General features: G+C 50.1%; 1 protein-coding gene across 1 annotated transcript; it reads left to right on the top strand.

Moving 5' to 3' along the window:
* The first annotated feature begins 2,409 nt into the window (after nucleotides 1–2,409).
* Nucleotides 2,410–24,352, top strand: IGFBP5 (insulin like growth factor binding protein 5). The gene is made up of 4 exons (XM_019727060.3): nucleotides 2,410–3,519; nucleotides 17,399–17,628; nucleotides 18,277–18,396; nucleotides 19,635–24,352. The coding sequence occupies exons 1-4, from the start codon at nucleotides 3,186–3,188 to the stop codon at nucleotides 19,764–19,766; spliced, it is 816 nt and encodes a 271-aa protein (XP_019582619.1). The 5' UTR covers nucleotides 2,410–3,185; the 3' UTR covers nucleotides 19,767–24,352.
* Nucleotides 24,353–25,176: the final 824 nt, after the last annotated feature.

The raw sequence follows: 25,176 nt of genomic DNA, 5'->3' as shown, positions 1-25,176 counted from the left end.
ACTCAAATATGCCAGAGCCGGGAAGCTCGTGGCAGTGAAGGAGGAAAGGGAACCTGGCCTCTGACTTGTGCATCTGGCAGGAATAAATGAGCCCCTCCCAATTAAACGCATTGATGCAAACTATTTTTTCCAAAAGCAATCTTCTGAAGGTGATTGTGAACAGATCTAGGCCTTCAAAATGGAGGAGGGGGCAATGGAATCAGGAAAGGCTCCTGGGCATCCCCCTACCCAACTTCCCATTACAGATCTTCCCACTCCACTCTCATACATAATGTCTCTTACTACCAAACCCATCCAGCCAGTATCCCATCTTTGGACAAAATTACTAAGACAACGCCAGGCTACTGAGAATTCTTTCTTGTGCCCTCCCAGGGAGCCGACCTGATGACCCGTCAGCTTGCAATCCCTCATGACATAAGCTCAGTTCTAAGTGGAGAGGCAGAACGGTCACTCAACACTTACGGAACTGCAGAGTACCCTCTCTCCATGGCCCCCCTCTGCTGCCCTACCCCAAGGACCGGCTCCTGCCACAGTCTCCTCCTTTCTTCTCACTACCCTTTTTGTCTTCTCTATGAATCACCCCTTCTTCCTTTTACCTGTCCTCACACATTTTATTTTCTAGCCACTGGAAGTCGGCTAGACAAAAAGACGCGTCACCGGAGGCCGCCCTTCTCAGAATAGAGGGTGGCTGGAACGAGGCAACTCATGTTTCTCTGGAAGGAGCACCACAATTTCCCCACCATCCGAAATGCTACCAGCGTGCCTGGGGTCTGCTTTGCTGAGTTGGTGCAAAAGTAAGAGCAGGGGCCAGAATCCATCCTGAACACTGTTCGGCCGGCCACTCTGCTAGTTTGGACTTGACACAAAAGGGGAAATAACACATGACCGCCGTCACTCCTCAACTATTTCAACCAAATTTTTAAATATTAATTTTCCCCCTACTTTACCAAGCCTCATGAGAGGCGAGAAGAAATGACAAGGAGCCTCACTGCTTTTTTTGTTGTGGTTTTTTTTTTTTAATCATTACACACGGTGCCTCCTCCTTTGCCCAGCCAACATCTAAAACCCCTCTGGCAATACGGAGGAGAGAAAATAACTTTAAACTTTTAGCCTCGTTTTTTTTGTGTGTTTGTTTGTTTTTGTTGTTTTTAAAGATGTGCCTTTCGGCAAATTGATAAGTGAGAAAAGAGATCAGGACCTAGGGGTGTTAACAGCATAGAGAGAATTGCTCCTGAACCAAACCAGCAAGAGAAATATTCTCTTAAAACAGTCCTTGCAGAAAGAATTCTTATCATAGATAAGGGTGCAGTCTAGTGGCAAACTTCATGAAATGCAGCCCCTTCTCCCAAGGAAAGTTAGAGCGCTTCTAAAGGGATGAAGGGAAATGTAACCCTCCCACCCCTGCTTCTCCCCAGCAGCATCTCTTGGGCCTGGCTGTGAGGTCCCAACCTGTCCAGGTCAATTTCCAGAGAAACTAAAATCGCCACATTCCTTCTTTTAAGACTAGCTTTCTTTCATTTCACTAAGGAAAGAAGGGGTCCATAGTGTCTGAAGAGATTATCTGAGATTTCAAATGGGATCATAAGGTTCTGGTCAGAATCTCTTCAGAGCAAGTCCTGTGGCCCTGTCACCTCATAGGCTTGGGATGTGCCTGTGTGCCAACTAACCTTATAACAGGGTGTCTTTCTGGACTGTCACCCATTCATTCCCTCCAAAGATGTGGCCCTGCCCAACAGAAATGCCGCTTTAAAAGGATGTGGAGGGAAAGTATTGCTCCAATCTGCCTTCCTTCCATCTAAAAATCCCACCCCGGGACATCTTAGGGTCACCAGGCAAAATTTTCAGACGGAGCGTTTCCTCCAAGGGCCAGTCTCTGAAACTCACTGAGCCTAATGTTCCTCCTGCAAGTACACAACACATAAACACACACACACACACACACACAAACACACCCTACGTGGTACTTAGACACCAGCAGACAGCCATTTCCCAAAGCTTGGGAAGAATTTCGTGGGCACTGTATGTATCCAGTTGGCTAATAAGAAAATGCTTCTCCCTCCAGCCTGGGCCTGGGCTAGTTGAGGGGTGAGAGGGAGGGGGAGACCGAGTTACTCCTCTTGTGTCCACCATGCTCTGAAGAACTTGCCCAGCTCCTCCGCCCTCGTGCAGCCCCAACCCTGTCCCCCATGCCCCTTTCTTACATTCCGCGGGGAGGAGGGCGCTGTTCAGGGAGCGAAGGGGAGCCCCCGTGTCTCGAAGGCCTCTCCCCACCCCCACCCCGTGTGAGTTCGTACTGCAAAGCTCCTTGGCATCCTTGCCTGGGTTGGGTGTTGGGGAGCTCAAATTGCAGCTACAAACTGGCTGGCAGCCAGGGGCCGTCTATTTAAAAGCGCCTGCTCGACCGGAGCCGGTAGTCTCTTTGGAAACTTCTGCGGGGCTAAAAGAGCTAGGAAGAGCTGCAAAGCGGTGTGGGGTTTTTCCTCTTTTTTGCTCCTTCTAGTTACTCCCTCCTCCGTTTGCACCCTTCTCCGGGCTTCACGCAGAACCTGCGAATTTCGAAGAGGTGGTGGCAGAGGGGGAGAAAAAAAGGTGTTAGGGCTTGGGATTTTAGGTTTGTTGTTGTTTTGGGTTTTTTTTTGTTTTTTTGTTTTCTTGATTTCAACATTTTCCCCCACCTTCGCGGCTGCAGCCGCCGGCTCCTACCTGTTCCGCGGCAGATACGCGCAGCTAGCAGCTGAGGGTTAGAAAGGAGGAGGGTGTACTTTAAATTTTAAACAAAATTTTTTAAGGTAAATCCATTTTTCTGCCCTCACCCCGTCTTCTCCACAGCCTCCGAGCTCATTATTTCGGTGGTTGCTTTGGGGTGAACAATTTGGGGCTTTTCCCCCTGCAGTTCTGACCAGGTCGGGCTTGGAAGGGTTGTTTCTTCGACCCCACTCCCTGCGCATGCACCTGGCGCTGCTCTTTTCCCCCCAACCTGTTGCAAGTCTTTAATCCTTGCAACTAGGACTTGCCTCTGCAGCCCTCCATCTCTCCCCACATTTTGCAATTGTCTGGGGGAGGTGACCTGCTCTACCTGCCAGAAATTTAAAAAAAAAAATTCTCCGGGCGCCCTCCTGGCCCCTTTCTCCCTGCACTCTCGCTCTTCTGCCCCGCCCCAAGGTAAAGGGAGAGATTCGGAGAAGATGGTGCTCACCGCGGTCCTCCTGCTCCTGGCCGCCTGTGCGGGACCGGCCCAGGGCCTTGGTTCCTTCGTGCACTGCGAGCCCTGCGACGAGAAAGCCCTGTCCATGTGCCCCCCCAGCCCCTTGGGCTGCGAGCTGGTCAAGGAGCCGGGCTGCGGCTGCTGCATGACTTGCGCCCTGGCGGAGGGGCAGTCGTGCGGCGTCTACACTGAGCGCTGCGCCCAGGGGCTGCGCTGCCTCCCCCGGCAGGACGAGGAGAAGCCGCTGCACGCGCTGCTGCACGGCCGCGGGGTTTGCCTCAACGAAAAGAGCTACCGCGAGCAAGTCAAGATCGGTGAGCGCGCTCAGTGTGCCATTCAGTTACCCGGCGCACGGGCAGGGGACAGGGGACAGGCTGGCCCCGCGCGCTTTGCCCAAAAAGTGGCTTAGAGCCGGGGTGCAGCCTGGAGGAGGGCGGGAAGGGTCTTTGCACCTCGAAATTGGAGCCCTGGCTGATCCAGCTTCCCAGGGCTGCTGTCTAGCCAAGCCTCTCACGTTTTTCGCTCCTTCTCCTCGTCCCTGCCCCCTACCCTACTCCACTCCACCCCTCCCCCCTCGTCTGAATACTGACTCTGAGCTCCAATTTGGTCTCCAGGTCCCAATCCCCAGGTACTCAATCTCCAGTTTCAAAGGGTGCATGTTTATTATCAGCTCTCTCCTCCACTACCTCCTACCCACCCAACACGTTTTTGTTTTCTGAATTTGAAAAAAAAAAATCTTTGTTAAAATATTGATTTAACTGGGGACCTGGAGAGAGCACGTTACCGGTCTTCTGTGCGCATTCCACCTTTGTCCCTCCCAGTCCCCTTCCCCCCTACCAGTCCCTTCTGACGTTTCTATCTACCCCGACACACAAGCGAGCGCGCGCGCACGCGCGCGCGAACACACACACACACGCACCCTTGGTAACTAATGCCTTTCCGGTAGGGGCTTTGATGCCCCTCCCACGTGCACACCATTACTTTTGACTTGCTATGATTGATTGTGATACATGGTAAAGCAGATTAAAATGCAAAATACCGTTTTCCCGTCCAAGAAGGGAAAGATTACTTAAGGTACGCACGGCGGCGGTGGGGAGGTCAGTAGGGTAGTGGAGGAGGGGGGCGCGGGAGGGGGGGGAAGGAGTGGGAAGCATTTGGTGTTCCTGTGCTGAATGTTCGTCCCTGAATCGAATTGCTTTTTCCCCTCCCCAATTAAGCTTTTACTTAGGAAGGAAAGTGGATATAGGATCGGGAGGCAAGAGGGGTAGTGAAATTCAGACATCACAACTTCCCCGTCAGTACTAACCGCTCCCGCCGCCCCCATCTCTCAAACCTGATCACAGTGGGTGTGGTGTAAGTGTAAGAGGGGCCCTGGAAATGCAGAATGCAAAATAAACGGGGCGGAGAGGGGAAAGACCACGCCCCCGTACCTCCCCCTCCGCCTCCAAGTAACCCCGCCCCCGAGTTGCATTGCCCATAAATTCTCCGCGCCAGGAGTCTAGGATTTAAAATGCTGACAGAGCTACTAGTTTAACAAGAACAGCTCTGCCCCTAGACTGGGTTGTTTTTTGTGTCTGTTTTTTGTTATTTTGTTTTGTTTTTTGGAAAGGGTTACCTGATCTTAAATTTAAAAAAAAAACAGTTTCATGAACTATACACAAAAGTCTGCGTTCTGAGACGTCAGAATGGTTGTTCTCCCCAAAAGGGGTTAAGACTTGGCTAAATATAATGTTTATTCTATGTAGTTTCTTCCTGGGACAATGCCCTTTTCCTCTCCTACCACCTTCCATTACAAGTACCCAACATGAGTTTTCTTCAACTGCAATCTACAGACACTATCATGTGGGAAAGACTGCATAGGCACTTGAGAAGAGGCAAGAGAAATTTCCTGGGTTCAATCTTGATCCCCGAAAACTCTGCAGGTTTTCCCCTGTTGCAGGAGGCCGCCCCTATAGCTTTGCAAGAGATAGCCTATCTGTCTCGGGATTGCTGCGTGCAATAAAAGGACAGAGGGCAACGTGCAGGCCGGGAGGCCCCAGAGGCCGGTTTGTGGAGTTATTTTTATTAAGAGCCACTTTTCAAAGGCGGTCCCGCCTGCCTTCATCTTGGGGGACGTGGATTTGGAAAAGCTTAGCACGGGGCGGGGGGATGGGGGAAGGCGGGGAAGAGGCATGAATCGATTTCCTGGTTTGGAAGCGAGCGCTCTGGGTAACAATCCAGTCTCATCAAAAGTATGCAAGGTATCACCCGCATTCTGGCCCCACTTTTATTTGCCCAACGATGTGGTTGGTGTAATGTGGTTAATACACAGGGTGTGCGCGCAGGGCGCAAGCGCACACGCAGTAGCTGGAGAGCAAATAGGCGCATCCAACTTTCCAGTTCAACCGAATACACACACACACACACACACACACACCGGCTTTTGTCTCAAGCAAGATGCCCTTTAGGTTTCTCTACAGCCCCTTCCCCAACCCCCACCTTCAAGGTACCTCTATCACACACAGAGCAGCCGCCCCGCCCCAGCCCTTCTCAGGGACTCCGCCCCACCTTAGGCAGGTACCTGATTGACTTCAGTTACTATATGGCTGTGCTCAACTGGTGCCAGAGGCTGACGCCCTCCTCTGGGACAGATGGGATGGGAGTGGGCGCTCCTGGCTATAGCTTTTCAGCTCGAAAACCGTTGGGTAGGTCCCCCAAAAGGTGGAGATGGCACAGAGGCAGTTCTTAAGAGGAAAACGAACAGAGATGGAGGAGAATGTCCGCTTCTTTGGCCAAAATTCTTCTCCCCAACATCTAACCACCACTCCCCCCTACCAAAACCAGCAGTGTGCACTTGGGTTTGCCCCTCCGTGCCGTGGTTTCCATAGAGATATAGATACAGGTATAGATTACACACGCACACACACGCACGCACACACGTACACACCAAAACAATGCATATATAGAAAGAGATAGATGGATGAATGGATAGATAGATAGATAGATAGATCTTTTTTCAATCCTAAAAAAAGTGCATTTCTAGAATCAGTAATGGGGAACGGAGGAGAACGAGGTGGCAGGCAGCCAAAGCTTCTGGGAGGAAGGGCGGAGGGCGGGCGGGCGGAGACTGGTGTTTTGCTGGGCTGGTTGCTGAGCAACGGGAGAGGGAGCCCGCAGGAGAACCTCTGGCTGGGATCGCGCCGGGCCCTGCATTTTATTTTCGCCAGTTCAGGGGCAAAGATAGATACAGAAACAGAGGGCAGTGTGTGTGAGATTGAAGGGAGGCGGGAGACTGGAGTTATTTATTGCGCCAACCTCAATAAATATCGGTGAGTTGAGTCAAGTCAAGGAAAGACCCGGCCTTGCTCTGGGCATTGTTTGACGGAAGGAGCCTGTGGCTTTGTGGGCGGGAGGGCGGCGCGCATCCTTGACCGGGTCTGGAAGATCTCTCCTGTGCCTGGGAAACATCAAATTTGGGATACAGGGAGAAAAGGATTCTGGGTTTCAGTATCGTCATTGAGAAATAAGAGAGAAAGAAAGACTAAATATGCTTCTGGGAAAGAAAACAAAAAATACTCGTTTACCTCAATAAAATGAATTCAGCCTTTGCTTCTTTGAGGGGTTTGGCCTCCATCGCCCTGGCTTCCACTACAAACCTGGTCCAAATGCCATGCTGAAGTCAAGTTCCAGAGTTAGATTTATTGGCCAAATTTGTGTCTGGGTTGAACAAGATCATGGAAAACTGAAAGAGGCAGATTCCATTCCCACCCGCACCCCCTCCCTTTGAAACAAGTCTTTGAAAGGCTGGCTGTGCCCTGTGCCAACCAAAACGGAGTTGGGAAGACAAGAGATGCTGCTTTTAACTTGACTTTTCTTGCCCCCCACCTCCCGCCCCTTTCTGCTGTGTCAGCTAAGTCTGGAAGAGCTAGCACAGTTGGCCACATTTTTTTTTTTCATTTTTCTTTTCTCCTTCTTTATCCCTCCCTCCTACTCCCCCCTCCCTTTCTCTGTCCCCCAACGGTCAAGGCATCCCCTGAGGGCTTGAGTTTTAAGTCTGAGCAGCTGTGATTTAGTCCAGGCGCTTGGGCTGGCTTTGATTGGGCAGGTGGGCTTGCAGCTGCAGAGAGAGGATTGGGCTGACCCCAGGAGCCAGAGGTCACTGTGAGGGTTACAGCAACGGTCATGGGAGCAGGAATCCCAGCACAAGCCCTGGTCCCCTTAATAGGGGAGGGGGGAGCTAGTGGGAAGAAAGGTGATTTTTAACTGAAGATTTTACTTTGAACCTGAGCAATGCCTTTGAAACTTTGAGTTATTTAATGAGTGGAAAATAAAACTTTGGAGAAGGGATCACCATACTCCAGGCCCACATCCAGAAACTGGAAGAACACCATAAAGGGACCAGGTACCAAGGAGGAACCAACCAGAAGGAAAATGGTTGTGGTGAGAGGCAAGGAGACATTTTGGAGGGGTGTTGTTTGACTTTTTGTTTTGAATCTTTACTACAGTGGATCCAAAAGTCGCAGTTCCCCAGAGACCATGCTTAAATTGCTATCTGCCTATCTTTTCCAAAACAATAAGGTTTATGTCATACTTGCACAAATAAATAAGCAAATAAACAACAAAACTAGTTCTAAGCTTCTACTCCCCTTTTCCCCTATATCCAGAGCATCCCCCACTTTTGTTTCCAGTTCCATTTCTTTCTATGATTTTTGTTATGATGTCTTTTTAAAATATATATATATATATATATATATAAATCCAAACGATTGACTGGAAATCTTTCTGAGAGGCAAAGTGGCCTTTCCTGCCTGGCCACTTGGCTTGACGTGGTCCTAACATCTCTCCAGGAATGGTCTGGGTATTGGCCAAAGAATGCTAACGCTGGAAGGAACCCACAGGTCCTTGCAGTCAAGGCCCGCATTTCACAGATGGGGATGGTGAGGCCCAATGGGTGGAGTTACTTGCCCCCAAGTTAGACGTAGGGTTAGTGGCAGAATCAGGACTAGAACTCAGCTCTTCCCTATTGATTTGGGCGTTCCATTCTGCTGTTCCTGGCTTTTTTCACTAGTCATCAGGGCTCTTGCCTGGGCCTGGCCTAACCTGCAATGAGGCCTTTGGCACATACCATGTTTCCCTAAAAATAAGACCTAGCCGGACAATCAGCTCAGTATATTTTACTATAATATAAGACCAGGTATAATATAATATAATATAATATAATATAATTAATATAATATAAGACCGGGTCTTATATTAATTTTTGCTCCAAAAGATGCATTAGAGCTGATTGTCCGGCTAGGTCTTATTTTCGGGAAAACAGGGGAACACCTGATGCTATCATCCCATAGTGGGGGTTGTGAAGATGAAGTAAGAGCTCCGAACTTGGCGGTGCTCTATTTTAGGGGAAGAAGTGAAGCGGCCCCAAAGTGGAGAATACACCTCTTTTATTTTCAATCACTCTGTCCCATCCCTTTTTCTACACAGTCTTGCAAACGAGGCTGGCTGAGGCTGGCTTAGGCCCGTGGTTTGGTGAGGGATTGGGGGTGGTCCATGTGCCAAACCTCATTTTCTGAACTAGAGGGAGCTCTCCTTACGTGGAAAGGCAGGCAGCCCTCCTGTCCCTTGGCTGTGCAGCAGCCTGTAGTCTTTAAGGAGAACATGGCACAGAGTGGCGTGCTTCTCGTGGCCACCAGCCTCCACCAGCACAGGCTTTTCATGGAGCTGAGCAAGCAGGATGATGAGAGATCTGAGGGGGTGTGGGGGGGTAGGTTTGGATGAGGGAGTAATTGGGGAATTTCTACATCAGAAGAAAAGAGAGAAAACCACATGCCACAAACTTGATAAGGAAGCGAGCAAGAGGGTCACTGCATTTTTGAACATGCAGACCTGTAGGAGATCTTTCAGAAGGAAAGAAGGAATCAGCCTCCAGATTACAGTTGATCTGAGGAATTGCTGAGAGCCATCCTGATACATACTGGTGGCTGTAGCAGCTTCTCCCCCCGCCCCGATTGTCAAGAAGGAAGCAGATAATGGCAGCCTCTCTTTCCACTACGTTAGACTGCCAGGTGAGCCCCACAGGAGTTTTAAAATAAATAGGTTACCTCATTTTTTATCTCTCAGCCTTTCCCTTGCCAAACCCTGAAGCAAGGGCCCGACTGAATTTGCACTCAGAACCCAATCTCATATGGCCTCTGCTGGTTTGCAGAGATGTTTTTATGTGGGCTTCAGCCTTCCTGAACCGTGCAGATTGTGTCATCACAGCTGTAATATCTCTCTGTCACCCCTGTGAAGATGACTCTCATTACAGACCCTTTATACAGCACTATTCTATTGAAATATAATACAAGCCACGTATGTCACTTGACATTTTCTAGTAGCCACATTTTTTTATAAAGGTAAAAAGACACAAATGAAACTAATTCTAATCATCTATTTTAATTCAATATATCCAAAATACTACCCTTTTCAACATATACCCCAAATAAATAATTATAATGAGATATTTTACTTTTTTTTTTCATATTAAGTCTTTTAAATCTGAGTTGTAGTTTGCATTTACAAAATATCACGCTTCAGACACTAAATTTTTCTTGGACATATTTGATCTGTATTTTCAGATTTTGTAAAATTTACAGTTGAAAAGTAGATATGCCCAAGTTGTTACAAACATACTCAAAAATGGCCCAATAACCAAATCGAATTATTGGTTTTTAAATGTAAAGTAAATCAAATAAATTTTAAAATCCAGGCCCACTAGCCACAGTTGAAATGTCAAGAGCCACATATGGATAGTAGCCACCAGCAAGCCCCGCCCGCACCTGAGAAGGGGACTGCTGTTTCCACTCTCTCCTCCTGCCCCCAAAGACAAAAAGGAAATGAGTCTGAGCTTTGATTGCCAGACAAGAGACAACTCCCTTGTTTGACCCTTACCAGAGCCTGTCTTCTTAAGAGGACCAGATCGAGTTCAAACCAGCTGCTCGCTGCGCCCCCTTCTGGTCATGCGGGACGATTGGAGGAATGTGGCTGCCTAATTGTAATGTTCTGAATGGGCCATGAAGAGTTATGAGTGGGAGTGTTGCCAGGTCAGAGAAATGGACCCGAGCTTCCTCCCCTTCCTCATCTCCCCTTCTTCCATGCAGAGGCTGCTCTCCACCTAGCCCCTCCATTGCCTTCTGGTTTGGGGCGAGTAGGGGAACAGATATAGACCTTTCTACTGAGCATGCTCCATCTTTTCCACCTCTAGAGAAACGTGGCGGGAGACACTCATCTTAGGAGTTGTAAGTGTGTATTTCTTATGTGTCAATTTATCACCAACTGTCTCCCAGGGATCAAGAAATGTTTACCAGAGTCACAGCCCTGAATACTGGTTTGGCCCCGGAGGGGGGGGGGGGATGAGGAGGATCCTTTCTTTACCTCTGGTCCCTAGAGAGAGTACATGATGTGTGAGTGGGACCCAGCCTTTCATTCTGGGGGAGTGTCACCAACTTGACACCTGCCACATCTACACTGTGGAGGGAGGCGGGTCACCTTTACTCTTTCCAACTTTAGGGAAGGAGACAGTGCCTTAAAGCAGCATAAAGGAATGGGATTACAGAGAGAGACAGACCGTCCCGGGTGAGTTCTCTAAGTGGGGACTGCTTCCCAGAAGCACTTGTGCAAAGTCCCTGTTACCTGGGATTGGCAAGCAGACTCCCTGGAGACAGGACGGAGCCATCACTTTCTGGCAGACCTTTCTGTAGTCCAGGGAGCCTTAGATCTTGTGATCTACAAGTAAACACCTGTCAACCAGGTGCCAAGCAACCAAATTTTTAGTTGATCATTGAAACTAAGGAAGTGAGAGGCAACAGAGACCTATGCTGAGAGGTAATTAGCATCCATCAACTCATCTGATCCTCATAACAGCCCTCTGGAGAAGGGGTTACTGCCCTCCTTCCCATAATTCAGATGAGAAAACAGAGGCAAAGAGAGGGGAGGAAAAGACTAAGGGAGGTCAAAGTAAATCTGCACCAAGGTTTATTGAATGATTGTCACCAGCCCCTTCTTCCTCCCAAGAGTGACTGAAGATTGAGGGCTAGTAGTCTGGCTTCTGATTCTGAATGTTTATACACTTTGTTATATGATGTCTATGTCTCTGCTCAAGATACAGAAGTAATACACCACACTGGCCAACTTTGTTGTTGGTTTAGAGCAATTAACCACGTTAGTTCAGGCCTGAAATGGGGTGGGGACAGGAAAGGAACCCGGCGAAGTAAGCCTGCTGTCCACATGGTCCAGTCACTAACTGAATCTGCTCCCACCTCTGCCACTCACCCCAAGTCAGTAGGACTCCCCTCCAGCGTCTTCTTGCACCTCCTCCCTTCCTGTAACTGTTTTGAGGATGATGGTTGTTTGGGTTTGTTTTCCTCTTGGAAAGTCAGTGTTTCTTTCCTTCTCAGCCCGTACTTCGGGTTAAAAAGAGCCCAGAACATGCCCATCTGCGACTGACCACAGAGGAAAAGAAAACAGTGTCTTGCAAGAGAGACTGGAGCAAAGCAGACACTGGCCAGGGGTGGACCTGGCAGGAGGAGGGACATTGCAGCTCCCCTGGAAGGCTCCACAGCCCCTCCTACCTCCCCTGTCCCCTTTCTCTCAATGCAAAGGCATGCACCCACAGTGTAATTGAGTCATTTGGCATCCGCAGCTGGGAAACTGTCAGACTACAGAAGACTGAGACATGCCTTACATTTTTTTAAACAGTAAGCAGCCCATCCGTCATTCCCCTATAAGCCTCGTGTTGTAGCAAAGAACAGGAGGCTGCAGGTCGGCTAGGAAACAGGGCAAGGTGGGGACGGGGTACAGAGTGTCCAGCCATACCCAGAATGGGTCAGTGCCCTCCGACCAGCTGTCCAGTAGCATTTTCTGCAATGACAGATGCGGCTACTGAGCACTTGAAATGTGGCTAGAGCAACTAAGCGCTTGAATTTGTAATTTGATTTAATATTTATCCACTTAAATACCCACATGTGGCTAGTGGCTATTGTATCCGACAGTGCAGCCTCAGACCAAAGAGAAGCCCAGCAAATCCAGGAGAACCCTACTTCTGTCTCTCCTGTGAGGCTCATTCCTCTGCTTCCTAGCTCCCTCTGTGGTAATTATTATGCTGAGGGACAGGGGCACCAATGAAATGACTTCTCAGGGCATCCACTGAGCTCTAATGCGAACCCCAGCTTATGTACAGAAAAGCCTCTAGACCCACTTCTCTTTGTCTCTTGCAGAAATCCATGCATCTCCATTTAAAGATTATTTATTGGCTACCATACGCCAGAGAGACGAAGATAAATGACAAGCCTCTGCCCTTAAAAAGTTTATGTTTAAATTCCACAGAGGGAGCTAGAATGACAGCCAGTAGAAACCCAGCTCCCCTCTTCGTTCCTTGTAGAGAGATTCTGGGTGAACCCATCTTGCCTGCTGGCTAGAAAAAAAGACTTTCCTCTCCCCAAGTCCAGGTGGCCTGGCAAAGCCCTACATTCCTCCTGAGCTGTGAATTCCAAGTACGCCTCAGTTTCTTCTGTTTCCGTAAGCAAAGTCGCAAGATCTGGGCCACCCAGTTTTCTCTGAAGTTTGGTTGCGAGGTCAAAAGAGTGGGAAACTACCACCAGCCCAGGAGCGGAGCAGGCTGTTAATGGTGTGACTGAGAGCCCTGAGGGGGGAGGTCAGACTGCAGGGAGCAGCAGGTCCCCAACTAGACCCATCCATCGCTGTGACCTGGGAGCAAGATGGGATCAGAACGCTTCCGCAGAGCATATGCCTGGTTCTGCTGCTAAAGCATCCCGCTCCTGAAAGAAAACAGCCACAGCAAAAGGGTGTGTTGGAGCCAGGGTAGGGAGCATGCATTGTGCACTTGTGCTGTGTGTAGACCTGCCCACCCTGGGATGCCTCTGGTCCATGGTGGCTGGCCCTGCACCCAGACACCCTCTGTGTTTGCTGGGACCCGAGAATGGGGTAGTCCTCAAGCAGGTGTTCATGTTGCCACAGGGAGGGCCCATGTACCCGTCCGTCTGTGCCTCTGGATGTTACTGCACCAGTGTAGACGGGCAGTGCCTTATGAATGAAGCAGGAATGAGTTGGCCACCCTAACATGGCAGGTGCTGGGGCCATCAGAGAGCTGGTTGGCAGGATCAGAAGTCAGAGCAGAATCAGAACGAACCCATCCCACAGGTAAATATCAGGACCATATGATAGCCCTCGCTTCTTCAGTCACCAGATAAGATCGTGGAATTAAAGGACGAGGGAACAATAATGAGCATTCCATGGTTCCCATCTGCAGAATCCTTTCAAAATGACATCTACAGATGGGAAAGGAGGTCAGATATGTTTCACTTCTTTCCCTGCTCACTTTTCAATTGCAGATTAAAGAAACAGCAGGGGGTTACGCACAGATAAATCCTTGCCCCCCTCCCCTCCCCTCCAGTTCCCACACCTGCCTTCTCCACCCTCCCTTCACACAGGTCATTTCCAGGCTTCGCTTGTCCATCTCCCTGACTCTTTAAAAACGTAATGCAGACACACAGAGAGAAGGAGAGGATTTGGGTGGTTGCCAGAGAAACAGGAGAGAGAGGCACACGAATTCCAGATTTTAAAATTATTTCCAGTCTCTAGCAGCAATAAGCACAGGGAACCTGTTGTATGGCCATCAGTCTCTTCCGCCATCTACTGGCCATGTGGAGGTATTAACCTGTTTGTCGAACAGGTTCTAGAACCCACTGCACTGTTCTGTTCCTTCCGTTGCTGTTCACGTGCAGGGCAATTCACCAGAAAGTCCTCCCTTATATCCCACCTCAATCCCTTCTGCCACCTCTGCCTGTGTTCTCTTGATGACATAGCTCAGGAGCTGCCAGTCTTCTTGTTTTATCTAAAACTTAAACGCTTCCCACATTGAAAGCCTATTTATGACTCTGCCACAGAGCAGCTGAGTAGGGCTAAGCAGGCACTGGCATTCCAGCTCCGGGCCTACGTTCCAGCCCTTTAATCTTCGTGGCTCTGACCTGGCTCCGCTCCAAGTTTCCGCTGTCTCTCTGGAGCCTACAGGTGACCACGAGACCCTGATTAGTATCTTTGATACTCGACTCTCCTGCCTAAGTTATAGGTCCCATGGGGTTAAGCAGCAACCAAAAACCAGGAGGCACATCAAAACTCTAAGCCTGCCCTTCAGAAGCAGCCAAAGAGCCTGCAATGGGGAGAGTATGCCCTCAGGAGCTCCACCCTGATGAGGCCCAGAGAGGGACACACGGTTTGCAAAAGTGTTTTGAGTTCTACATTTGGTTTTCTGGTATCATCATTGCTTAGCCCCAAGGCCATGCTTGAACACTTTCAGAGAAAAGATTTAAAAAGGTCAAAGTAAATTTGCCCCAAAGTTTATTGAACCATTAACAGCCTCCTCCCAGGAAGGGGGACTCAAGGTTAAGGGCAACCCACAGCACTTCTTAGAAGTTCTAAAGTCAGGAGTCTTGGGAAGAGCTGTTGATACATGTAGGGCTGTGAGCCAACACACTAACACATCCACCAAGGCCAGAGAGAGACATGCCCTATGAGAGAAGGGGAAATGACATCTGGCAGATGACACCCTCGGACTAAAAGGACAAAGGGGTCCCCCTAAAACAGGTGGCCAGAGGAGGATAGGTAGCATCCCAGATGTCTTTAAGAACTAGGAAGAGTGTCCCTGGGGTAGGTGCAAGAACTTGTTTCTGCTTGGGCGCAGAGGGAGGAACTAGATGGTCTATTGGAAAGAGTCCAGGAGCTGGTACAGCCAGCCACTGGGGGTGAACAGCTTCCTGGGTTCTCTCCCATTGGAGAGGTGATTCCTGGAGCCCAGCTTCACAAGTGCCCCTGAGGACACTTTGCTGGCGATTCCTGGAGCAGCCTCTAAGGAGACACTCATCCTTCTTCCATGCACTGGTCCACACCCAGCCCTCTCGCCCTCCTCCCCTCATTTCATCTGGTTACATATAGTCTTGATTAGGGAAGGGGTATGGCCATGCACCCCCAGTATGCTCCCAGCCTTTCAATGGCAACCGTCTCTTGCCCTCTCCCCTTCCCCAGTGGTCAACTGCTTTTTGAGGATTAGAATGCTTGGTGATGCCCAGAGAGGTTGAGTGAAGAGACTCAGGTCACCAGTAAGATGGGCTCAGCAACACCTATGCCGTGGTTAGCTTTGCCTCTCCTCAAACCCTCTCCCCAAGTCCTGAGCCACAGGTTTGAGCTTGAGTTTTAGGTAACAGAGCCCTAGCCTTTCAATTGGTACAGAGTCCCCCCAAAACCAGCCATGCTCCTCCCTACATTCCACCCCCCATTCTAGCTTGTCCCACAACCAAGAAAAGTTGGTTTAACCCCAAAGCATCACTCTTTTAGCTAATTCCTAGAAGGCTACATTTCACGAACCAGGCACATCACCATGTCCGTGAATCATCACAGCAGCTTTTTATACAGTGGAGATGGAGCACTGAGTCGAGACATGGTGGGAAGAGGGAGTGAAAGGCCAAAAGTGGGGGGACAGGGATCCTAGTGTTGCATTTGGTTCAGGGAGAGCCTGCCCACTGCTTTGCTATTTGCTTTCTCCCTGTCATCTTCCTCTCCAGTGAATAAATACCCAAATCAGCTAACCACCCTGAACACTGCAAACCTGTGGAAGCTTCTTTAGGGCGGGGAACTTCCCTGCTAGGGCCTTAAAGACCGGATACCTGTTCAATTAAACGTGACAAATCCTGAGCCAAGAGACAAACAGGTGCTCGGGAGCTTCCTGCCACCTGCCATCCTGACTAGGTTTGGCCAGGTCTCCAAATACCTCCCTTAACACACACCTGGAACTTCTCCTGGGCTGAGAGCTCCTGCCCCAGGGACACAAAACCAGCCTCTCTCTCCCTGCACCTCCCCTCATCCCCACCTCTTCTAACTCCTCTCCTGTTTCCCACCCCAATGCCTTGCCACCCAGCTCCTGGGTACCCTGGTGATAGCAATGTGGGTAGAGAATAGGATTTTCCTGCACCTCATTTTAGTTATTTGGGGTCACCTCAAAGCCTTATTTTCTCTTTCTAGAATTTGAAAAGAAAAGAGGACAATGAAGGCAGGCCACCCTGCCCCTGCATGCCCTGCCATGGCATCCTATCCCCCTGGGAAGAGCAATGCAGACCTCCCCACCCCAATCTGCCTGGGCTGGTGGGGTCAAGGAGCTGAGAGGAGAAACAGGGACTCAGAGGAGGGTGCCTGTGACATAAGAATTTCACGGAAATATGTGGGCTGAGATGATGTTAGGCGGGTGAAATTAACAGATCAACAAATAAATGAACAAAGTCCTAGTTCTGTAAAGGTCATAAGTCAGCTAAGTATAGACTGTCACCAAGTCACTCCTATATATAACTGCACCCGTCCCAGCCAGTTGTCAGCCTGTCTTGGCCTGAAGCTATGTTCCAGCCTATCCAGGGCCCAGAGCGCAGAGCTAGCTCGGAGTGGGAGCCGGGAGTGAGGCCTTGGGGTTCCATGTCCCCGCATCAGCCAGCACTTCACCCCTCCAGGCCCCACATTTCTGGCTTTCCAGGTCCCCTCCTCCTGTGGTTCATGATGGCTCCTCCCTCTCCCCCCACCCCCACCTCCCACCGCTAGTCCAGATGCCCAGGACCCTCCTGCTTCCGTTCCCCTAGCCCAAGGATATTAATATCTCAACTCCAGCAGTTCTGAAAGCACAAAGACCTCACAAGAGGGGAGACTTGGTCATTCTTGTCCAGGCCCTTGCTCTCCCCTATTTTCCTCCCACAGCCAAGACCTCCGGGTTGTGTTCTTACATCACAGCCCCACCTCCAGCCGTGGCTCCTTCTATAGGCAGCCCGCCAGCAGGCAAGCCCCTTACAATGGCTGGAGTCCTCCCATAGGCCACTTCCCTGCTTCTTCCCACTTCCCCCACCACCACCACCACTCCCAGAATTCTTCTCCCTCCTGTCAAACTGCCCCTCTTTTATCAGCTTGACTTTTCTAACACTCTCCCACTCCATGACGTCTTCCTAGACTCGCTTGACTAGCCTCCAATCATGCCAGCAATTTCCCACCACTTACATGAGTGTTGATTCTTACTTAAGCTCTGGGAAGGCAGAGACCCGGTCTCCTCACCCCAACCTCCGGACCCTGGGCCCTGCACTGCTGTGTCTCAGCTGCAGAGTCTCACCCTCTGCCTCCTTCTCCTTGTAGAGAGAGACTCTCAAGAGCATGAGGACCCGACCACCTCCGAGATGGCGGAGGAGACCTACTCCCCCAAGATCTTCCGGCCCAAGCACACCCGCATCTCCGAGCTGAAGGCTGAGGCCGTGAAGAAGGACCGCAGAAAGAAGCTGACCCAGTCCAAGTTTGTCGGGGGAGCTGAGAACACTGCCCACCCCCGGGTCATCTCTGCACCTGAGATGAGACAGGAATCTGAGCAGGTGAGTCTCAAGGATTCTCCCCCATCTCCCTCTGCTTCCGCACCCCGCAGCCTCTGCCATCATCCCAACTTTTGACCTTTCCCTGCAACTAAATGCATGTTTGTGGCAGCAAGAGGTGCTTAGGCTAGTCTTAGCAAAGGACCTACCACTTCCCATGGAGAATTTTTTAGTGCTTACATTTATCAGGACCCAGGGCTTGTCTAAGTGAGCAGGAGTAGAGGCAGTGCTCCCTCAAGGGAAATGCCAGCCAGCCAGAGCAAGCACACGACCACACACCAGGTGTGTGAACCAACGACCTGGCTCTATCCTCACCCAGGCGGGCGCTGACCACTCTCCTAGCGCATGCGCACACCACCGTCTCCCGACTTCTCAGCAGCATGCAAAAGCTGAGGGTGGGTGGTGTGGAAGACAGATGGGACATTGTGCCTCTGTACCTGGTCAAAATGCAGGATTTGCACACTTCACACACCTATGGTGCATGACAGGTGAGAAGGAGGAAAGATCTTTGGTAGCAACTAATTGGAACAACACGTGGTGACTTTCCCCACAGACCTTTTAGTCCCCACACCCTGGGCCACGCGTCCTGCACACCTAGGTGGTTTCTGTCTGTGTCGTGCTACACCTCTCATTCCTCCCATCTGCACACAGGGCCCCTGCCGCAGACACATGGAGGCTTCCCTGCAGGAGCTCAAAGCTAGCCCACGCATGGTGCCCCGGGCCGTGTACCTGCCCAACTGCGACCGCAAAGGATTCTACAAAAGAAAGCAGGTACGCCCCCAACCCCACACCCCCAGGTTCCATGGGCTCCTGAGAGGGCGATTGCCAGGAAGCCTCTACTTCTAAATGCGTACAATTTCTGTCGTTAACAGTAGTGTTTCCTGAACCTCCAATACCCGTGCACAAACCACATTTGTGATTGTCCCCAGTCTCTCCTACACTATAATCTACTGAAGTTTTAATGATTCACCTTATTTACATGAATTCATCTGAAAAGGAAACTTTATGTCACTGTGTCACATCACATGTTGTATGTGTTATTTTTCTGTTACACACACGCATACACACATATGACTTTAAGACATATTTTCACCATGTACCACGTGAAATCATTTCATGTCCCATTCACAGCCAGGCCACCCTTTGGGCAACTCCACTGTTGGTTAACCAGTAGTACTAAGCCTGTTAAATCGGGTCTGACATACATTAGGTCAACGGTTCTCGGGCATCCTAGGGTACCAGAATCACCTTTCAGGCTTGTTAAAACACTAATTGCTGCACACGCACACACACACACACACAGGCCTCCCCAGTGTCTGATCAGTAGGTTTGGGGTGGACTCTGAGAATTTTGCTTTTTTAACAGGCTCCCTCACACATGTCCCTGGTACTCCATCAAGGTACCCTTCATCTAAGTTAGGGGTGAAGAGCCAGACAGCCTTGGGTCAATTCTTGACTCTCCCACTTAGGAGCGGTGTCCTCTGGACCCGGTTATTTCATGTCTCTGCTTTGAGTTTCCCTTGTAAAATGGAGAATAGTTGTACCTATTATTCTCATATGATTATAAAGAGTAATGGATTAATCGCTGTAAAGCACTTAGAGCAGTACCTACTGCATAGTAGGTATTAAGTAGTAGTGCTTGCATATGGTAAAGCTACACAAGTGATGCCTTATTATTTATCATTATTGTTGTTAGTGTTATCATCACCACCATCTTCATCATCATATCATTAGACCATAGCTCTCTGGAGAATACCAAGCTGGAGGACCCTGAATGGGTGACATAAAAAAGAGGTTGTAGGAGGTAGCCAAGGGCAGACGACCCTAAATTAGCATTTTCCCCAGGCCCTCAGCATGCAGTGGGGACACCAGAACCTCAAGGGTTGGGTACAGCCACCTCAACTCTCTGGGGAGGCAAGTCTGTCTTGGGGTAGGAAGACGAAGGGACAGTCAGGAGCAGAGCCTGGGGGCCCAGCCATCCTCACTGCCTGTCACTCTCCCCACCCCCAGTGCAAGCCTTCCCGTGGCCGCAAACGTGGCATCTGCTGGTGCGTGGACAAGTATGGGATGAAGCTGCCAGGCATGGAGTATGTCGACGGGGACTTTCAGTGCCACACCTTCGACAGCAGCAACGTTGAGTGATGTGTCCCCTCCCCATTCTTCCCTCACCCCACCCCACCCCCAGCCCTGACTCCAGCCAGCGCCTCCCTTCACCCCAGGATGCCACTCATTTCATCTCATTTAAGGGAAAAAAAATACATATATCTATCTATTTGAGGAAACTGAGGACCTCGGAATCTCTAGCAAGGTCTCAACTTTGAAAATGGCAACAACGGAGATGCAAAAAGCTAAGGAGACCCCTCCCCTCTTTACAATGGTTTTCTTTTTTGAGGCAAGTTGAATGAACAGGGAAGGGAAGAGAGGACGAACAAGAGAAAGAGAAGGGAAGAAAGCATATGTGTAGAAGAGAGGGAAAGATGAACAGAGTTGCAAGAAGGAAAAGAAGAACGTGGGCGGGAAGGAAAGATCTTGGGGACCGTGGCTGGATCCATCTTTCATGTGCAGCCCTGGCCCAAGTTGGGGAGACATTTGGGCGCTAGAAGGTATAGCCAAGATGTGGCATTCAATGACACACTTGGAGTTTTCCCAGTTTGGATTGGTCACAGGAGGAGAAAGGAAAAGACAGAAGGTGTCAGTGACTCTCCTGGATCTGTCTCCTCCTCCAGCCAGCAATTTGGGCGGCTCGAACCCTCCTTCCTCTCCTCTCACCCCAATAGAGTGTTCTCTCCCCCCAAATTTACAAAAACTAAAATGCATTCCATTCCTCTCAAAACAAAATGAATAATCAAGTGATATTAGATAGATAGGTTTCCCTATGCAGATACATAAGTATTAATATGTGTGCATATTTCACTCCCCATGCAGACTTTTAGAAATCCATACACACCCCAATAGTGGAAGGACTTGTTCTTCCCCGGGTGACTAAAACTGCCAGCTGAAGCATGTGGTTTCAGCCCCTCAATGCATTCAGTTCTCAACTAGCACAGCCTCTGTGGGGGAGGATAGGCTGAAAAAAATAAAAATAAAAACGTGGGCTTGTATTTATCTACAAGGCTCCATATAGTCATATATAGGCATATAAATCTCTTTTCTTTCTTTTTTTCTTCCTTCCTTTCAAAGGTTTGCATTAACTCTTCGAAGTAGTTTCTATGGGGGCATTGAGGAGCTTCCCCATTCTTGGAAAACCAAGAAAACCCATGTTCTTCTAACATGATCCATAACACCAGTTTTGCCTGCCTCTCATGAGCAGCAAACGCAACCCTTTGTGGGACACAGTGCTGGAGTTTTTTCGTGATTTCCCACGTGCACATGTGTTCATACACACCACCCAGCCAGGTGGAGGAGGCACTCGGTGTGCACCCACCACGCTGCCCAGTACATCCCAATTTAGCCTTCAGACCTTCCAGAAGTAACCGTCTCTGGACCCCATCCCGAACGAGCCCAACAGGTCCAAGTTTGACCTACTGGTCCTGGCCAACCTTCCCATTTCATCTGGGCAGAGCCTGCATTTTGAAAGCCTCTCTCACTTCATGCTGGCAGAACAGGAGAGAGACTGAAATGAGAGATGGCAAAGAGGGAGAAGGAGATGAAAAGGGTGTAAACACAGGGAAACAGTAAAAGTGATTGTCCAGGCCAGAGCAGATGGAGTGAAGGGACTGGGGGCTGGAGGAACAGGGGGCTGACAGCCCCATTCTAGCTTTGAAGCAAAGCAGCAGAAAGGGGGACAAAGCCAAGAGAAACTTCCTGGCTCCCCACCCTAGAAGCTCTCTGGGATTCAAGAGGAAGGAGAGAGGAAAATAGGGGGACAGGGTGTAAGCAAGAAATGAGCTCAGTCCAGGCCTTAGAGACACGGAAGGTGGGAAACTTTAGGTGGGTTCTAGACTTAGTAACTGGACGCGAGCAAGGGTCAGGAGAGACTGGCTTTTGAAGGCACGAGACGAAGTGCTCACATGCCCACCTTCACCCTACCATGAGGGACTGAGGCCAGGGAGTCTTTTAAGCTCTTCATCCACTCTGGTCAGTTCAGGCTCCCTCCTGGGTGGAGGATGGAAGAAAGGCCCAGGACAACCAGGGAATGGACGCCTGGGAGGTGCTGTCATGTGACAGCCACATTCGGAACCAAGAAAAATCCCATTCTCCACTGACTTCCTCAACAAATGGGTGACCTTGAGGCTGTCCTCTGAGGCTGGAGACAGCCTGCCAGGAAAGGGGGCTTGCACACTGGCAAGGAGACCCTTTATCGCTGTGAGCGCAGCTCTCGCCACTCTTTTTCTGATGCTTTGGCACCGTGGAGACCACCCCAACACTGAACTTGGGGCAACGAAGAGGGACAGCAAAGAAGCAAATGTATTCCCGCTAGTGGAAAATGTGCAGCTGTGGAACTGGGGGGATGTCTCCTCTTCCCCCCGAACAGGACCGTTGGCTGGGGATGGGAGAGGTGGTCCGTCTTCACGGGACAAAGGGCCTGACAGGAATGGCAGCCACAAGGACTTACTGGACCTGCTGTGTCAGTGCACCCCCATCTCTCTGTGCAACTGTCCCCAAACCCCCAACTCACATTTCTATGTCTTAGGCCAGTATCATGAATCTTTCCCACTTCCCTCTTCCTTCTGCCCAATTCCTCCTTTGAATCTTGAGCAGTCATCTAACTGGGATCTGCCAAGTGGATACTGGGGTGCCATTACCCCTAAGAAAAGACTGAGCCAGGGACTGTATACCCCAGCCCAATCCCTCCCCAGGCCTGGACCTGGCTCCTGAGAGGGCTCTCTCTTTCCCCCACTGTTTACTGGACTTTGAATGGGCCTCTGCCCTTTCCATGGGCTCCTTGCTCTCAGCCATAAGGTGGGGATTATGGCCTGGTTTAACTCCACCAGTCTCTTCAGGGTTCCAAAGTTCATGACGACTAACCCCAACCTGTGAGTCCCCAGTGCTTGCAGGGGGTGATTCTGGTCAGCTGGCCAATCCCTAGAGGACACGGGACCTTCATGACGGATGGAACTAAACCTCTCAAAGGGGAGGTCTGGCCTGAGCCCAGAGTGGGGAGCGCATGGGGAGGGAGCCACTGAGGACGACGGAGCCCGTCCCCTGGGCAGGATGTGAGGGAAGGCAGGTGTGGAGCTGCCAGCCTGAAAGTCCTGAGCAGGCATCTCCTTGGCTCCAGGCTCCCTGCCGGTCACTGATTGCTCACCTAGAGCCCTTCGGCTCCAGGCTTTCTATGGCCTCTAGTCTAAATGTTGCCACCCCAGTAGGACCTCTCTTCCATCCCCTTTTGACTCATGCCTCATTCCAGCAGTGCAAACCATACCCCACTGCTGCCAGGCGATTGATGGAGGCCCAGCCAGGACTGAGCCTCCTCCCCCCACAGCCACCCTACTCACCCGGCAAAGCAAGGTGTCTAGGAAAGAAGAGATGCGTAAGTGTCTCCGACAGCCAGGCCTGGACAGGCAGGCCTGGAGACATTCAACCCCCACACGGGGTGGCCCAAGAAGGGATGGCCCAAGAGGCCCTGTGTGGTCCCACCTCCTCTCCTCTCCTCTTGCCCATTGTCCCATCACCAACTTGGTGGTCTCCACTGTAACCTGCAGGGTCAACCTCCTCTGAGGGAGATGGGCCACAACCACCCTTCTGCCTCCTAGCTCTTTAGCAGCCACCGGCTGCCATGGCAACCACCAAGCCCCCTCTACAGGGGACAGTGTTTCCCCTCTCCATCGGCTCAGCCCCTAGCTCAGAATGGGAACTTCGGAGGAGTGGGCCAAGGAGAAGTTGCCCTCTGGTCTCACCAAGGATGTCTGTGGCTTCCAAGAGAAAGGAAGCCACGTTTTGAGAAGTGGTGGGGCAAGGGAATGGGCTTTTACCAGCCAGCAACCTGGGCGTTGTACTGTCTTTATTTTTAAAACCACTAAAGTGCAAGATGTATTTTGCACTTTTCTTCACTTTTTTTTTTTTCTCTTAGGTTTTGTGTCTTTTTTTAAACATGCTTTCTTGGTTTTCTAATGGAGTATATAGTTTAGCCATCTCCACAGACTCTGGCCTCCTCTCTTTAAACTCCTTTTGGATGGGGAAAGGGAAGGTGGGAGGGCCAGCCGCCCTGCGCCCACTCCCCCCACTTCTCTGGTCCCCAGACACCAGCCTGAGTCCCACCTGCCACCACCACTGTCACACAGTAGCCCACACGGATAGACAGTTGTCAGACAAGATCCTTCAGATTCCGAGTTGCCTGCCGGTTTGTGTTTTTGGTTTTTTTTTTTTTTTTTAAGACAGCAATAACCACAGCACATATTACTGTAGTTCTTGATAGTTTTACATACATACATACCATAGCTCTATTTTCTCCTCTTTTTCGTTTTCAACTTTTTTTTTTTTAAGTAAATGCTCATAATCTTTACTGGTGAAAACGATGGGAAAACAAACCAACAAACAAAACCAGTTTGTGGTGACAAAAAAAAAAAGCGGGGGAAAAAAAATCACCTGAATGCGGAAGAACTCGCCTCCTGTTTAGCATTTTGTACCTAAGGAAATAAAAAAGGAAAAAACAGAGGATCTCACGTTTTATTAAAAAAGTGAAGATTGCTGTATACTATTTATTCAACTTATAATTTATGTTACTCCTTGATCTTTGTCGTTTGTCATGACAAAGCATTTATTTAATAAAGTTATGCATTCAGTTAGCCTGCGTCAGCTTCCTCCGGTCCCAGGGAAGGTAGGTAAAGGGTGAGGACATTCCTTCAGCCACACTCCAGAGGGAAAGAGAAAGGACCAGGTAAAGGCAGGCCAGAGGGGACCCCGCACACCCACCCTGCCATCCAGAACTTGGGTGCCCCCTCTCTGTCCCTTCAAAGCTGAGTTAACATACACAACGCACTTAGAACAGCAAGTAGTCAATACGTGTTCAGCTACTGTTATTATTATTATTAATTATTACTATCATTTAATCTCAGCTCCTCCTCTTAAGTAAAGCGGCCTTCATCTACCCTTAAGCAAATGATGGGTCTCTTCTCCTTGGAGAAGATTTTAACGAAGGCCTTTCTAGAATGTTCCTCAGTCACTTATTCTAGTGCCTTGTAAGCTCTTAACTCCTGGGAACCTCTGGCCAAGGGGAATCCTACCTCCCTCTCCTACTCAGCCCCACGGCTGTTTCTGCCCAGTGAAGAGGAAAGCTATGAAATGGCTAGTGACTGATTTCAACCTTTCCGGGGCTTAAGGAGCATAGTTGCTACATTGTCCAACTTTCTGCCTCAGTCACTAGGTTGGCGTTCCTTCTTCCTAGACCCGTCCTCTCGGCCTCATCTCCCAACCGCCATGTCCCCTCTGCATTTGTGGAGCCCACAGCAGCGTACCGCCCTCAGGGGTCCGCCTGACCACACCCTACAACGACCTCCCAGTCCATGGGCCCAGTAGGGAGATGGAGTTGGTGGCATGGCACTGTGCCCTGCCCCGTGTGGGTCACGTGCCAGAGGGAGTAATTGGGAACATCCCTGCCTGGCAAGGGGAT

Source organism: Rhinolophus sinicus, chromosome 17 (genome assembly GCF_057876585.1).
Source record: "Rhinolophus sinicus isolate RSI-liver-muscle chromosome 17, RSI-T2T, whole genome shotgun sequence".
NCBI classification, from domain to species: Eukaryota; Metazoa; Chordata; class Mammalia; order Chiroptera; family Rhinolophidae; genus Rhinolophus; species Rhinolophus sinicus.
The sequence above is the reverse complement of the archived record's forward strand: the minus strand, read 5'-3'. Positions and strand labels throughout refer to the sequence as shown.

Coding starts and splice junctions, on each gene's coding strand:
- IGFBP5 (XM_019727060.3), top strand. CDS start 3,186: ATGGTGCTCACCGCGGTCCTCCTGCTCCTGGCCGCCTGTGCGGGACCG. Junction 3,520..17,398: donor CCGCGAGCAAGTCAAGATCG/GTGAGCGCGCTC, acceptor TTCTCCTTGTAG/AGAGAGACTCTCAAGAGCAT. Junction 18,397..19,634: donor GATTCTACAAAAGAAAGCAG/GTACGCCCCCAA, acceptor CCCCACCCCCAG/TGCAAGCCTTCCCGTGGCCG.